We start from the raw sequence: 12,830 nt of genomic DNA on the forward strand, positions 1-12,830 counted from the left end.
AAGATTCTTCTTAAGTAGAAGTTTCCACATCAGGAGCAAAAATTGCATGCTATTTGTTAAAGCAACTTTGCAAATATTACATTGATGCTTAACCCAAAGCTGAGAGGGTCAAATTGTCATAAAAAAGATCAAAATGTCTTACACAAATTAGCCAGTTGTTCCACATGGGAATCAAGGGAAATAATGCTTTTAGATTACAAATACTGCTTTTATATTCTACCAGGTATATACACTAATGAGCAGGTGAATATAAAGGAAAAAATTCCTTGTCTCCGAGGCCTAATAATAACAGCAAGGATCAGCCCACTCCATTGGGAACATGTAGGAGACCTACAGGCTGTGAGAATCAAGGCTCTCAAAGACAGTGGAACAGCAAGTCACCCTTGCCCAGATTCAGCCCATTGATTGGTTGTCAGGCAGTCTGGTTAATAATAAATGAGCTCCACATTTAGCTCCCACATCAATCCCATTTCATTTCCTTATCTCCTGAAGACTCCATAGGGCAGTTCCTGTTTGCCAAAGCACTGTAGAACAACACTATAGATAACCTCTTGTGCCTGTGGGAGAGACTCTGTAGGCGCTGAAAGTGTACATTCCCAGGCAAAGCTGCTGTAACATCTGTAACTAAAAGGACTCTTCAGTTATTGCTTTCATATACAGAACTTTTTTTTTATTGGGGTCATGATTGTTCGGAGTCAATGTTAATTGCTGCAAAGCATTTGTTGTTGTTTTTTTTCAAATCATTTACACTCCAAAAAGCTTTTCATTTCATGTTCAGGCCTTTTCACCTTGCTAAGATTTCTGGACTGATCGCAGCATTTTTCTCAGTGATCCACGAAAGGGTGCCAGGCATGGCACGCCCCTTCACGTGTAAGTCAGGACAGAGCTTTCTGCTGACTGGATGACCATTCTGCATTGCTCAACTTTTGCATACTGTTGGGTCACTTAAAAAGAGGCTGTTGTCATAACAAAAACTGCTGTTACAGTGGCTGTAACATCTGTTTGCCACAGTGGTAGAACCACAAGGGTGAATCAAACAGCACTCTCACGGAGACATTTCTGGATATTACTGTCCTTAGGATACTGGTCCTGTGTAAGAGTCCCTTATGAATCACATGGTTCAGCAAACTCTGTGTGCAGATCATTATGCTCATTAGTACCATCTTTCCACATCATTTGAATGTATAGCCATGCATTTTGCAAATTCAGCTAAAGCTAATGTTGCGTACATGTCTTGTTTTTTAAGGTATGTGTGTGTTATTGAGCAGCATTGTTGATGTATACAGTATTTAATGGAGTGTGCCCAATCCTTGGGTAAGACTGGTGTTATTGTGTGAGAACTATTAGGGAATGAGACCCCTTGTGTCCTTTCAGGACTGTCTAACCCCTTTCCCAGCAAGCTCTCTGAAAGCCAAGCTATAGAAAAGCAGCATGCACTGCTGGAGAAAATCGCTTTCATTGGGAGCGATTGAAAGTTACTCTTGGTAAAAGTGTCAGGAAAATGGAAATAAGAAATGTGGAGGATGACTTCTTTCCCACAGTTCAGGTCAGTTCCCAAATGCTTGATGTTTCGGACCATGCAGCAGAGCCTATTCTTGTCTGTTTCCACAGGAGAACAAGTTCAACCCTGAAGTGGTGGAGCACATCTACAATCACAATCCCATCCTGAAGTACACTCAGAGTCCCCTCTATGCCCCCCTGCTGCCCTTCCCTTACGGTAGCCTGGACCACACCTGTGAGTGATCTCAGCCTTGTGCGCCGTGACCTACACTGCCTCCCATGTAGGCTGTACTTAGATTAGAGGCTCAGGAGACGAGCGCTGTATATCCAAGTTAAATATGCAGAATAGCAGGCTGCAACACACAACAAATAATCTATATGTGCAGGACACGCATAACTTCAAATCTGGCAGAAAATGTTGCTGTACGGTTGTGGACATAGATATACCTGCAGGTTCCCTTCAGACCATAAGAACATTAAGAAGGTTAGAAGGAGAGGAGGCCATTCAAGTGCTCATTGGAGAGCGCGTATCTCATTCACAGATCGCATCATTGAAGAATTCCAGGATTCGGCTTCGACAGCGTAGTTAACCTGGGTAGTTTGTTCCAGGCACCTGCTACCCTTTTTGTAAAGAAGTGCCTCCCCCTTTACACATCTTTCAAACTTCTCTTTTGGTTCTTGATTTTAATTTCTGAGCAAGAAATAATGCGTTGGCTTCACTTAGTGCACAAATTCAAAATCTCTAAAAGAGGAAATTCCCTGCTGTGATTCGGGTCTCTTTCAATCCAAAGTGTGAATCTTGAACCCTTTTCGCGATTAAGTTTTATCTCTCCCCTGCCTGGGTGAGTGTTGAATAAATTTGGAAAATTGTGTTATTGAGAAATTCGTACAGTTTAGCAAACATATTACCATTCATGACTAACTGTGTGTAAGAAAAAAGGTATCGTGCCGATATCTGCAGATGTGTCTAGAATTGTACAATTGCTGCATATTTGTAACAAATCATATTACAGTTGGGATTTGTAGTATTTTGTTTTGGGGAAAAAAGCACAAAGCGCAGGGTGGCGTAGTGATGGTTGGTGGTTTCAGGATGATAGGATAGTTCCACACTGGTGCGGCAATGTCTGTCCTGTCCCAGCAGGCCACACTGGGAAGGGGTACACCACCCTGCGGGACGAGGCTGTGAAGGTCTTCAACTCCCTGCAGCAGCTGGAGTCGGCGCGGGACCCCGTGCCCCTCATCCAGGGGGTGCTGCAGACCTGCCTGGACCTGCACCCCCTGCGCGATGAGGTCTACTGCCAGCTGGTGAAGCAGACCAGCGGCGTGCCCGCCCCCAGCAGCGCCGCCCACCTGCGCTACTGGCAGCTCCTCACTTGCATGAGCTGCACCTTCCTGCCCGGCCTGCCTGTGCGCAAGTACCTGCGCTTCCACCTGAAGAGGTAGGCACCCTGATCAGAGCCCACACTGGCTCTGATTAACAGTTCATGAGCATTTTGTCAATGTATCTATTCATATTTGTGGGGTTCTACCCATATGTATTTGTCATGCTTGTGGAGGTCTGATAGTTTCCGATGTTAGGAAAGAACCTTCACTGGCCCAAAATATCATGAAATGCTAAAAACAGCAAGTTCTTTTTTATCTTAGCAACACAAAATTCTTTGATGTGCGCTGACTGCTTTGGATTTATTATGACTTAATGATAAATGTCCTGTTCTCAAACTGTTCAATTAAAAATTTAAAAGGTGAAACTGCCCTTTTCAATGTCATTCTAACCATTTAGTAATGCTTTAAGAAAGGAAATTAACTTTCTGCTGAGCTATAAGAATATAATCTGTTATGAATGCCATGTGCACAACACAGCCATTGAAAATTATAGATTAAAAAGTCTGAATGTTAAGAGCCTGTGACTATTTTCCAAACTAAATTAAGACACGCTCAAAATATCTGAAACTGTCACATTAATACAGCAAATTTCTAAGGATAAAAAGGCACAAGTGTCTTTTCAGGTGCTGTTTCACTGTACTGTACATCTTAGATAGCACCCAAAAAACTGTGTTAAATGGGTCAGCCAGAAAAAAAGGCAGTTTTACATTTAAGGAACTGAATCCCTTTTTGATAAATCCGGTAAATGATAAATAATAAATCATTTCAGAAGAAAAGAGGCTCGTGATACCAGGGGCTCCACGAAGCTGGGGATCAGCTAGCCTGCCTTTTCCTGTGCCAGAGATACTCCCACTACCCTCAGTGCGCAACACAGTGCTCTCACCCTTTTGTGGTGTCTGAAATCGAAACAAAGACATGCCCAGGTTCCAGGCTCTAATGGCTGGAGGGGGGATGTTTGAGACAGAAATCGCACAGGAATATAGTGGAATTTTCCTAATTATGTTGCAGAACAAACCTCGTTCTGTGCCTAATAAAAAGCAAACTACCACCACAGAGTGCCTCTCACAATTTATTTTAGGAAACATCAGGTCCGTGCCATCAAATGACTTCCTGTTGGTGGGGAGTGCCGAGAAACCTTTAACAAGAAATACCTTTTGTGCAGTGGCCCTGCTTGGGACAATGCAGCGCCAGTGGCTGTAACATCTGTTTGCCACAGTGGTAGAACCACAAGGGTGAATCAAACAGCTTCTGTTCACACGAGCGGAATGCAGCTTTTTTCCTGTTTTAATCCTGCGGAAAGTTCATTTCAGTGTTTTATGTTCATGTGTCTTTTTTGGCAAAATCTGCATCCTTACAGCCGTTAACCAGATTCTGTGGTCCAAGTCACACTGAAGTCAAAGAATGCGTCAGGTTACATTTATTCGTAATTAGGTCACTGGAAAAATGGAAGACACTTTCAGGATGATTTAAGAGTTTATACCAAAGCAATCTTTGAAATGTCCAGTTTTAGCCAAGATCACACCATTTTATCACATCAGTCCCACATTTAGTCTCTTACACATAGCCAGGTACTGGTTGCGTTTTTGCTCATATACAGTAGGTTATATTATAGGCTGTATCTCGAGGTCCTTCAAAATGCTCACACTTGCAGTTAACGGGGCTCAAAGCAGCGTCCATTTTCTCAGGACAGCGATCACGGGTCTGTAGCCCTGTGATCGCTCCACTCCTGACCTTGCCCTGGCCTGTGCGGCTGTGTTTGTCCCAGGGTGCAGAGCCAGTGTCCCGACACCGAGATGGATAACTATGCAGCTTTCATATCGGAGGCTCTGGAGAAGACCAAAGGCCGGGAGTGTGTGCCATCCCTGGAAGAGATCCAGGTGCTGCTGAATCGACAGGAGATGCTGTGCACAGTGTACTACCCTGGCCACAGCTCCTGCCAGCTGCCCATCACCTCGCACACCACGGCCGACGAGGTGAGGGGGTGTGGCTCTGGATATTGTGTTGTTAACGTACCTGTCACCAGTAACTAAACAGCCTGTCTGCCTGATGCAGTCAACTTGCAGTGCAAAATGTTATATCACTCATGCTGTAGAGCTTAAGCAAAATGTTTTTTTTTTCCTTTGCATGGAGCTCTTCTTTCATTTCAAGAAGCACTTTGCTTTGGAAAGTGCTTTTTGTAGGTTGTTTGCTTGCGCAACATGTCTGGAGAGCTGGATCTTGATGAGCATGCAGCTCACTGCGTTTACCCCCTTGGTTGTGTGTTTGCAGGTGGTGAAGAAGATCTCTGAGCAGCTGGGCCTGCAGCACAGCCAGAACACCTTTGCGCTGTTCGAGCAGAACGCGCACTGGGAGCGGGCAGTAGGGGGCAGCACTATCATTGCCGACATCCTAACCAGGTTTGAAAAGTAAATATCCCGCACAGCTGAGCAGACCACACTGGAGGCACGGGAAGGCTTCTGATGTTACAGACCTCTGCAATTTCCCCGTCTTCCATCTGAAATCTCATTAATATACATAACATGTGCAAATTTTCATCAGGAAAAAATAGTACTCCTTTTCAAACCACCGCTGCACCTAACAGGACTAAGAGCACAGAAAAATCAGTCATATGAGCCTGTGCGTTACACCTTGTTTTAATGCCAGCTTTGTTTAAATTGTTCCCTCTCTCTGTATCCTAATAAACTTATAAATCACTTGACTGAGAACCCTCATCATAGGTGCACAATTAAAGGAATGATTTATAGTAAAAGAACAGAATTACTTTCAGTGTAATGCAGCGCAGAGCACTTGTCTGTGCGGGTAGATGACGTCTTCCTTTCTGACATACCAGAGTTGCAGAATGCCTTCCTTTGTGACCCTGATCAACCCTTGTGATACTCTGCCCTTTTTTTCCCTGCAGTCTTTTCGCTAAGGATCCCAGCTCAGAAGGTCAGTGGCGACTCTGTTTCAAGCTCTACTGTTTCCTCGACACAGACGGAATCTCCACAGACAGCATTGAGCACCTCTTCCTCTTCGAACAGGTATGAAAGGGTGCGATAGAGAACGGGGCGCCGAGCGGGCAAGCCACAAAGAATTGTTACTGTCGCCAGAGCTTTGTCCCCTGCCTCACCCCCTCCAAATATCCGGTTACTGAAACAGAACAGAAGCATGTGCTTCCTGTTTTTGTAAGGTAACTGGTATTCGCTACAGGACCATCTTAGGGTTCCAGAAACAGGATCCTGGGTGACCCCTAGTTAGAAAGCTGGGCTCCGTATTCTGACAGAGAGATTCAACATAATGCAATGTTCTGTTGGGTTAAACACAATACTAAACAAAATGCCAAAAGGTGTTGCAACTGGTAACAGAACATTAATATTTAAAGGAGAACTCAGTCCTGGTTTGTTCGATTTGCAATGTGTTTTAAGCTGCTCTCCGAATGGCTGCTGCACAAAATTACACAAATTGGAACACAGTCAGTCCTAAAAAAGCATACACAAGCCTTGACTACACAAGCATGGCGTGAGTTGTGACATACTCCCCTGCTAGAAATGCTAGATCATGCTCCATCGTGCTAGAAATGCCCTACCTTTTAGCATAGTGTCTACGTGTGCAGAGTGCAGGATTTCTGTGGATTGCCAGCTTGTCCTGGGTGGGCAATAGATTATAGCTGCCTGTTTCTGTGTTCAGTGCCATGACATGGTGATCCGGGGTCAGCTGCCTGCTTCGGAAGAGGACCTGCAGTCCCTGGCGGCCCTGCGGCTCCAGGCCTTGAACGGAGACTTCAGCACCCACACTCCCCTCCCGTCGCTGGACGAGCTCTTCCCCGGCCACGTGGTGGAGGCCCGGGCGCTGGCCTCTCTCAGGAACCCCCAGCCCCCTTCCGCCCCACCTCCCCCGGCTCCCCCGGCCGGCTGCGGCCAGCGCTTCCCCGCCGGCCTCCTCTCGGGGGCGCTGTGGAGCCACACGGCGGCCGCCGCGCACAAGCAGAAGGCGGAAGAAGGCCTGCGGCTGCGGGGGCGGCTGAAGGAGGAGGCGGCGGCGGTGATGGGCGCCATCGTGGAGCGCTGGAAGAGCCTGCAGGGCTGCAGCCCGCAAGAGTGCATGACTGCTTACCTCAACATCGCCAAGCAGTGGCCAGGCTTCGGCTGCACGCTGTACGAGGTGGACTTCTACATTGTGAGTATTGCTTTCCACTGTCCCGGCCCCAAGGCTGCGCATCAGTTACTCTGCTTTCCACTGTCCCGGCCCCAAGGCTGCGCATCAGTTACTCTGCTTTCCACTGTCCCGGCCCCAAGGCTGCGCATCAGTTACTCTGCTTTCCACTGTCCTGGCCCCAAGGCTGCCCATCAGTTACTCTGCTTTCCACTGTCCCGGCCCTAAGGCTGAGCATCAGTTACTCTGCTTTCCACTGTCCCGGCCCCAAGGCTGCGCATCAGTTACTCTGCTTTCCACTGTCCCGGCCCTAAGGCTGAGCATCAGTTACTCTGCTTTCCACTGTCCCGGCCCCAAGGCTGCCCATCAGTTACTCTGCTTTCCACTGTCCCGGCCCTAAGGCTGAGCATCAGTTACTCTGCTTTCCACTGTCCTGGCCCCAAGGCTGCGCATCAGTTACTCTGCTTTCCACTGTCCTGGCCCCAAGGCTGCGCATCAGTTACTCTGCTTTCCACTATCCTGGCCCCAAGGCTGCGCATCAGTTACTCTGCTTTCCACTGTCCCGGCCCCAAGGCTGCGCATCAGTTACTCTGCTTTCCACTGTCCTGGCCCCAAGGCTGCGCATCAGTTACTCTGCTTTCCACTATCCTGGCCCCAAGGCTGCGCATCAGTTACTCTGCTTTCCACTGTCCCGGCCCTTAGGCTGCGTATCAGTTACTTTGCTTGTCATGTTAAGTGCAGCTGTCTCATTTACCCAAGGTAAAGATCTGACGTGTCTTTCTTTCAATCCCCAGAGCTCTACAGGCAGTTTCTCCCAGAAGCTGTGGCTGGGAGTGGCTGCTAAGTCAGTGGCGCTGTACAGGCAGGGAGAGTCCGAGCCTTTGGAGTCCTTCCCTTACGGACAGATCTGTTCTTACGGAGTGACGGACAACAACACTTTCAAAATCACGGCGGGAGACCGGGACCTGCTCTTCGAAACCAGCAAGGTAACTCCCAGGAGCTCGGAGGGTGGACAAAATCTCCAACCTTCCCTTTGTCAAAGCCACAGCTCGCCTGCTGCAGCAGCTCCCTCCTGTTCCAGTGCTGGGCTTTATCACTGCTCACCAGCGTTAAACTGTGCACTGGGAGCAGGACACGTGCAGGCTTTCATGCCAGCGAGTTCATTTTTTAATCACAAAGGGGGGTGTTTATTCAAAAGTGTTCACATAGAGGTTTGAAGGAGGCAATCTGAAGAGTTGCTCAAACACAATTTAGGGGACAACAATCTGTTTATTTTCCCAGGTAAACAGAAGGGAGATATCTTACTTAGATATTTTGGTTGGGGTTTGGCTTTGAATGGGTTCGTAGACACATAAAACACAAACCTGCATTTCCTGTGATGCCCAGCATGAGAAATGCGGTCTAATCTAAATATCGCCCAAGTTGTTCATCTCCACCATACTGTTAAAAAAAAACTGCATCAGATCTCCACGTTAAGGGCCAATCTGACACACCATATTGAAATTTTAAACATCCATTTTTCCCACTACTAATTACTAGGAAATGGAAGCGCTGATTATATTTTTACCCGTAAATTACAGAGGTTTTTTATAGGTTATAAAAACATTTTAATGACCTCTGATCTCCCCACGAGGCCTTTGTGTAGGAACAAACTGTCCCTTTCAAGTTGAGAACTGGTTTAGTTCTGCCCACGGGGAACAAAGGCTTCTCTGTGAACTCTTTCGGGCACAAGAGTGGCTTTGATTTTATTTATTGGTGCAGGAAGATGCGCAGACTGCAGAGCCGCTAGCTGGGAGTATACAGTAATACGGGGCACTGCAACACCACAGACATGAGCCCCAGCACAGCTGCTCAGATGCAGAGAGGCTTAACAGGGGAACTTGGGTGTCCTGCGCCTTCCAGGCCCTCTTGGAAAGCAAGAGACGTGATCAGGAGACAGACGACTGTGAAATTCACCTCACCATCCAGTGATACCATGGGCAGCATAGTGGGACACAACTGCTCTAGCACCTTTAGCAATAATTCTGTGCTCATTTAACAAGCAAGCTGCCATCTGCTGGCTGAGAAGTACCATGGCTCTTGGCTGTAGATGTTTTCTCCTGGGCAGTGTTACGGGAGTCCCAGTTATTCAGATAGTGACAATGCCCAGACATGGTTAGGTCAGGACCAGTGGGTTTAGCCTGCACTCTGATCAAGTTGATTGGTGGACTTAAGGACAGGTATTTAAAGCAAAGTAGCTGTACTGTACTAACTGTATGTTTAATAGGTAAAATCATAGTATTACCAGCTAGAATATGACTACTAAGTAAAGGTGGTCAGAATATAATGAAAAACCAAAGCAAGTAAAGGAAAAAAGTCACGTAAATGAACAAATGCAACCTGTCTGAAGTGGGTACATCTGCTTGGGCCTTGTAGTCCTGTTAACCTTTTTTTGATTTCTTGCAGCTGAATGAAATCGCCCAGCTAATGAACGCCTACATCAGCGCAACGCGCCAACACCACAGCCAGAAGAGCAGAACAGAGAGAGAGAGCTTCTGTTTGTCACTGCCTGTCCTGGAACTGCCTTCACAACTCATTTGAGCACCCATGCCAAGGCCTACAGAAAGGAAGGAAATGGAAGGTGGGCTCTTTTCCACTGATGCCTACCGATGAACTTCACATGGTTTGTTAAACTTTGCAAAACCTGGAGGTATGTTTCTCCAGAGATCCAACAAAAGGTAACATTCTCTTTCATAACAGCGGCGCTTGTGATATGGGCTTCAGAGTTTATTGATCCTTGCTCACAAAAACTCACACAACTGTCAGCGGAGCTCCACAGTGCTGTCCCAGATTCTGTGAGAAAAGAAGTTGATCAAATTCTCAAGGTCTTTAACCCAGAGCTCCAGTTTGCACTCCGTTTCCTGGAGATGTTGATGTAACTGGCCCTGTGAACTTGGGAGGACTAATTCAAGAATTCAAACCAGATGTTGGAGCCGGTAGCTGCTTGTGTCACTGACAGATCCAACTTTTCCTTTCCTGGAACAAACCTGGGGCACTTCTACTGGGGCACAGAACTGTTGGAGAAACGTGTCTGAAGGTTACAGCGAGATATTGGCTTGTAATATAATATGAGAGCTATTGCCATTGTTTTACATCTGAAACAGTATCCTGACAGCTAATAGATCTCCTATTTTTATTCAGCATAGAATTCACTTAACCACAAAGCTTGTTCAAATCTTAATCAAAATTGAATGAAAGTACTCCTATGTCTCTTGGAAACACTGAATGATATCCTATAACTGTTCTTCAGCATTGACACCAGTTGACCTTAGCTTGTGTGCTATTCCTCAAGTGCAAATTTCAGTGCAGATGCCCTAACAGAACATACATACAATAGAACACCTTACACACTTTCAGATGACTTGTTCTGCCTCAAGTTCCCAGGTCAGTAATGAGTATTCACCAGTAATATACATTAGATTTTGGCAAAGGCTCAAGACCCAACTGTGGTTTCTGGTCAGACTATATTCTGGTGCTATCACTGGTCTGTGAAATTCATCATGACTGTTTTTTTGGATTTTCACTGCATATACACTCACTCAATCCAAAATGACCAACTGTTAAATTGCCGGTTTCAGTACGCATTAGTTGTAACACTGTGAAATTCCGCTCTGGTATATATAGCGTTGTAAATGTTACACTAACACCAATAGACCACTTAAACAAAACTGAAGCAAGCCACCACATAATAACCTCCTTCTTACACCTGCTGAACTTACCACTTCATTTACAAATAAGGTACAGTAATGAGACTTGGTCAACTGAAAAGGTTGTTTTTTTATTTTTAAACCTAGTTTATATTTGTTTTTCATATAAATCAACTTTTTCTAAAAAAAAATACTTAAGAGGGAATACTTTTACAATAAGTTAAAACTAAAAAATGTTTTGTCCATACTGGCATTTAAAAATCAAAAAAATCAATGCTCCCCCTATAGGCCACGTGTTGTTACTGTGTTATCTAAACTTACCACTCATAGTCAGGCATTGCATAAATCACCCCCAAAGCTGTAAGCCATATCTGAATAAGTAGGACCAAATAAATCTTCCCCTCAACACTTAGAAGCTGCTGAAGTCCTCTCCAGAAGACTTCCCTTAGAAATAAAGCTCCATTGCAAAACTGTAGAGCAGCCACCTTGCTAATTGTATGAAAATCCATTTAATTAACTGTGTTTAGTTCTTCACCTGGATGGTTAGGATTGGGCCTAGTTTTGGCCCAGAAACTCTGGCAATTCAGCTTTGCCCGGCTCCTCCTCAGTGGGAGGGACACTGTGGTTTCCTTCCACTCGAAACCAGAGAAATTGCCGTGACGGCACTGGACTTGGTAAACGAGTCCGGCGCAGCCCCCTTTCCTGTGCAGCTCCCAGCAGCTTCGATTCTTTTGTATGATAACATGCGCCCTGAAGCCCAAGCCTCAATATTGTCACGGTGAAGATCTTTCTCTGGAGGAAGACGTGAACCTGCTGTTACACAGCTCGGCTATTGTACAGCCTTCCGCTTGTTTCTATAAAAGCTGCAGGCAGCTTTTTTATCTGTGTAAAAAAAAAAAAGCTTTTTATTTAACTTGTTTGTATGCTGCATGGTATTTTCATTCTATATATGTATAGTCAGTTGCACTATGTTTGTACAGGTAACTCAGATGTGCAATAATTGAAATGTAATTAATAAAGACAACAGCATCATTACACCAATAATAAGTTTTGGTAGTGTCTTATTCATAATTGAGGTTAGTAGAGAATACCTGAATGCACTATATGTTTTTTTTTTCAAGCTGATCACACAGTTTCCTTAATACCATTTGGCCATTGATATTTGTTCTGTAAAGTATTTGCAGTCTCATGTAGACAATATAATTGTTTTGTTTGGATTCTGTTAACAGCAGACATTTTTTGATGTCTTTCCCAGGAGGTCTCCCTTCCAGGTACTGACCAGGCTCACAGCTGCTGAGCTTCAATGGGATGCCAGTTGTATAGACACCTTTAACTAAAAAGGTTACAGCTGCAGATATTGATATGCATAGGTGAAATGTCTCAAAACAGATTTTTCATATTGCTTACTTTTACCTTTTATAAAACTGCATCATAAAGTAGAGACAATGAAAGCCCCATCCTCATGACATCAGATCTGGAGTCATTAAAAGGGCATGGGACTAAATTTAAATTATTAAAATATATACAGTACACTTACTATTAAAATCTAATGAGAGGAATTATCCTGGAGCTATTCTTCATGGATTATGCTCTTGCATGCCAGGGCATACCACAACATTTAAAGAACTTACAAACCACCCACATGTCTCACATATGAATGATTAGGGAGATTGCAAAAGCCTTTGTTAAGAATCTTATACTAGACGTAATGAATCCACAAAACAAGCTGGCTGACCATCACATATATACATACACACAACTGCAATTCGATTCGATGCAATTCGATTAAACAAGTTGTCAAAATCAAACCCTAACCCAGACTCTACTCCATTCATTATTCCCATCAGAGTGAGAACCCACAGCTTCAGGGCACAGTTAGACATAAGAAACATTGGGAAAAAATATATATTTCAGAAATGTTATATGCAATTTAATTTGCATTGTGAAACTGGGAAAGCCCTTTCATAAGTTAAAATCTATTTAGCTACGATCAAAGTGCAGAATGTGTAATCGGATTGCTAAACACAGCCCTGCCAGGGGAATTCGTGGACAATCCATTGCAGGACAGAGACAGATGTCAGGATTCTCATCACACAACAATCCTGCAAACGCATATAAAAGAACAAATTC

General features: G+C 44.9%; 1 protein-coding gene across 4 annotated transcripts in view; it reads left to right on the plus strand.

Annotated features, from left to right (window-relative positions):
- Positions 1–11,744, plus strand: part of plekhh3 (pleckstrin homology, MyTH4 and FERM domain containing H3) — a 46,249-nt gene extending 34,505 nt beyond the window's left edge. Inside the window, exons 6-13 of one of the 4 annotated variants that reach the window (XM_088906536.1) lie at positions 1,612–1,735; positions 2,639–2,939; positions 4,649–4,856; positions 5,152–5,288; positions 5,783–5,903; positions 6,550–7,038; positions 7,809–8,000; positions 9,460–11,744. In XM_088906536.1, coding sequence (XP_088762662.1) covers positions 1,612–1,735; positions 2,639–2,939; positions 4,649–4,856; positions 5,152–5,288; positions 5,783–5,903; positions 6,550–7,038; positions 7,809–8,000; positions 9,460–9,594 — 1,707 coding nt within the window. In that variant the 3' untranslated portion in view covers positions 9,595–11,744. The remainder of the gene's footprint in view (positions 1–1,611; positions 1,736–2,638; positions 2,940–4,648; positions 4,857–5,151; positions 5,289–5,782; positions 5,904–6,549; positions 7,039–7,808; positions 8,001–9,459) is intronic. The other 3 variants (XM_088906538.1, XM_088906537.1, XM_088906539.1) reach the window with 3 other exon arrangements.
- The last annotated feature ends 1,086 nt before the right edge of the window (positions 11,745–12,830 follow it).

This window comes from Atractosteus spatula, chromosome 26 (assembly GCF_055471065.1).
Source record: "Atractosteus spatula isolate fAtrSpa1 chromosome 26, fAtrSpa1.hap1, whole genome shotgun sequence".
Taxonomy (NCBI): Eukaryota; Metazoa; Chordata; class Actinopteri; order Semionotiformes; family Lepisosteidae; genus Atractosteus; species Atractosteus spatula.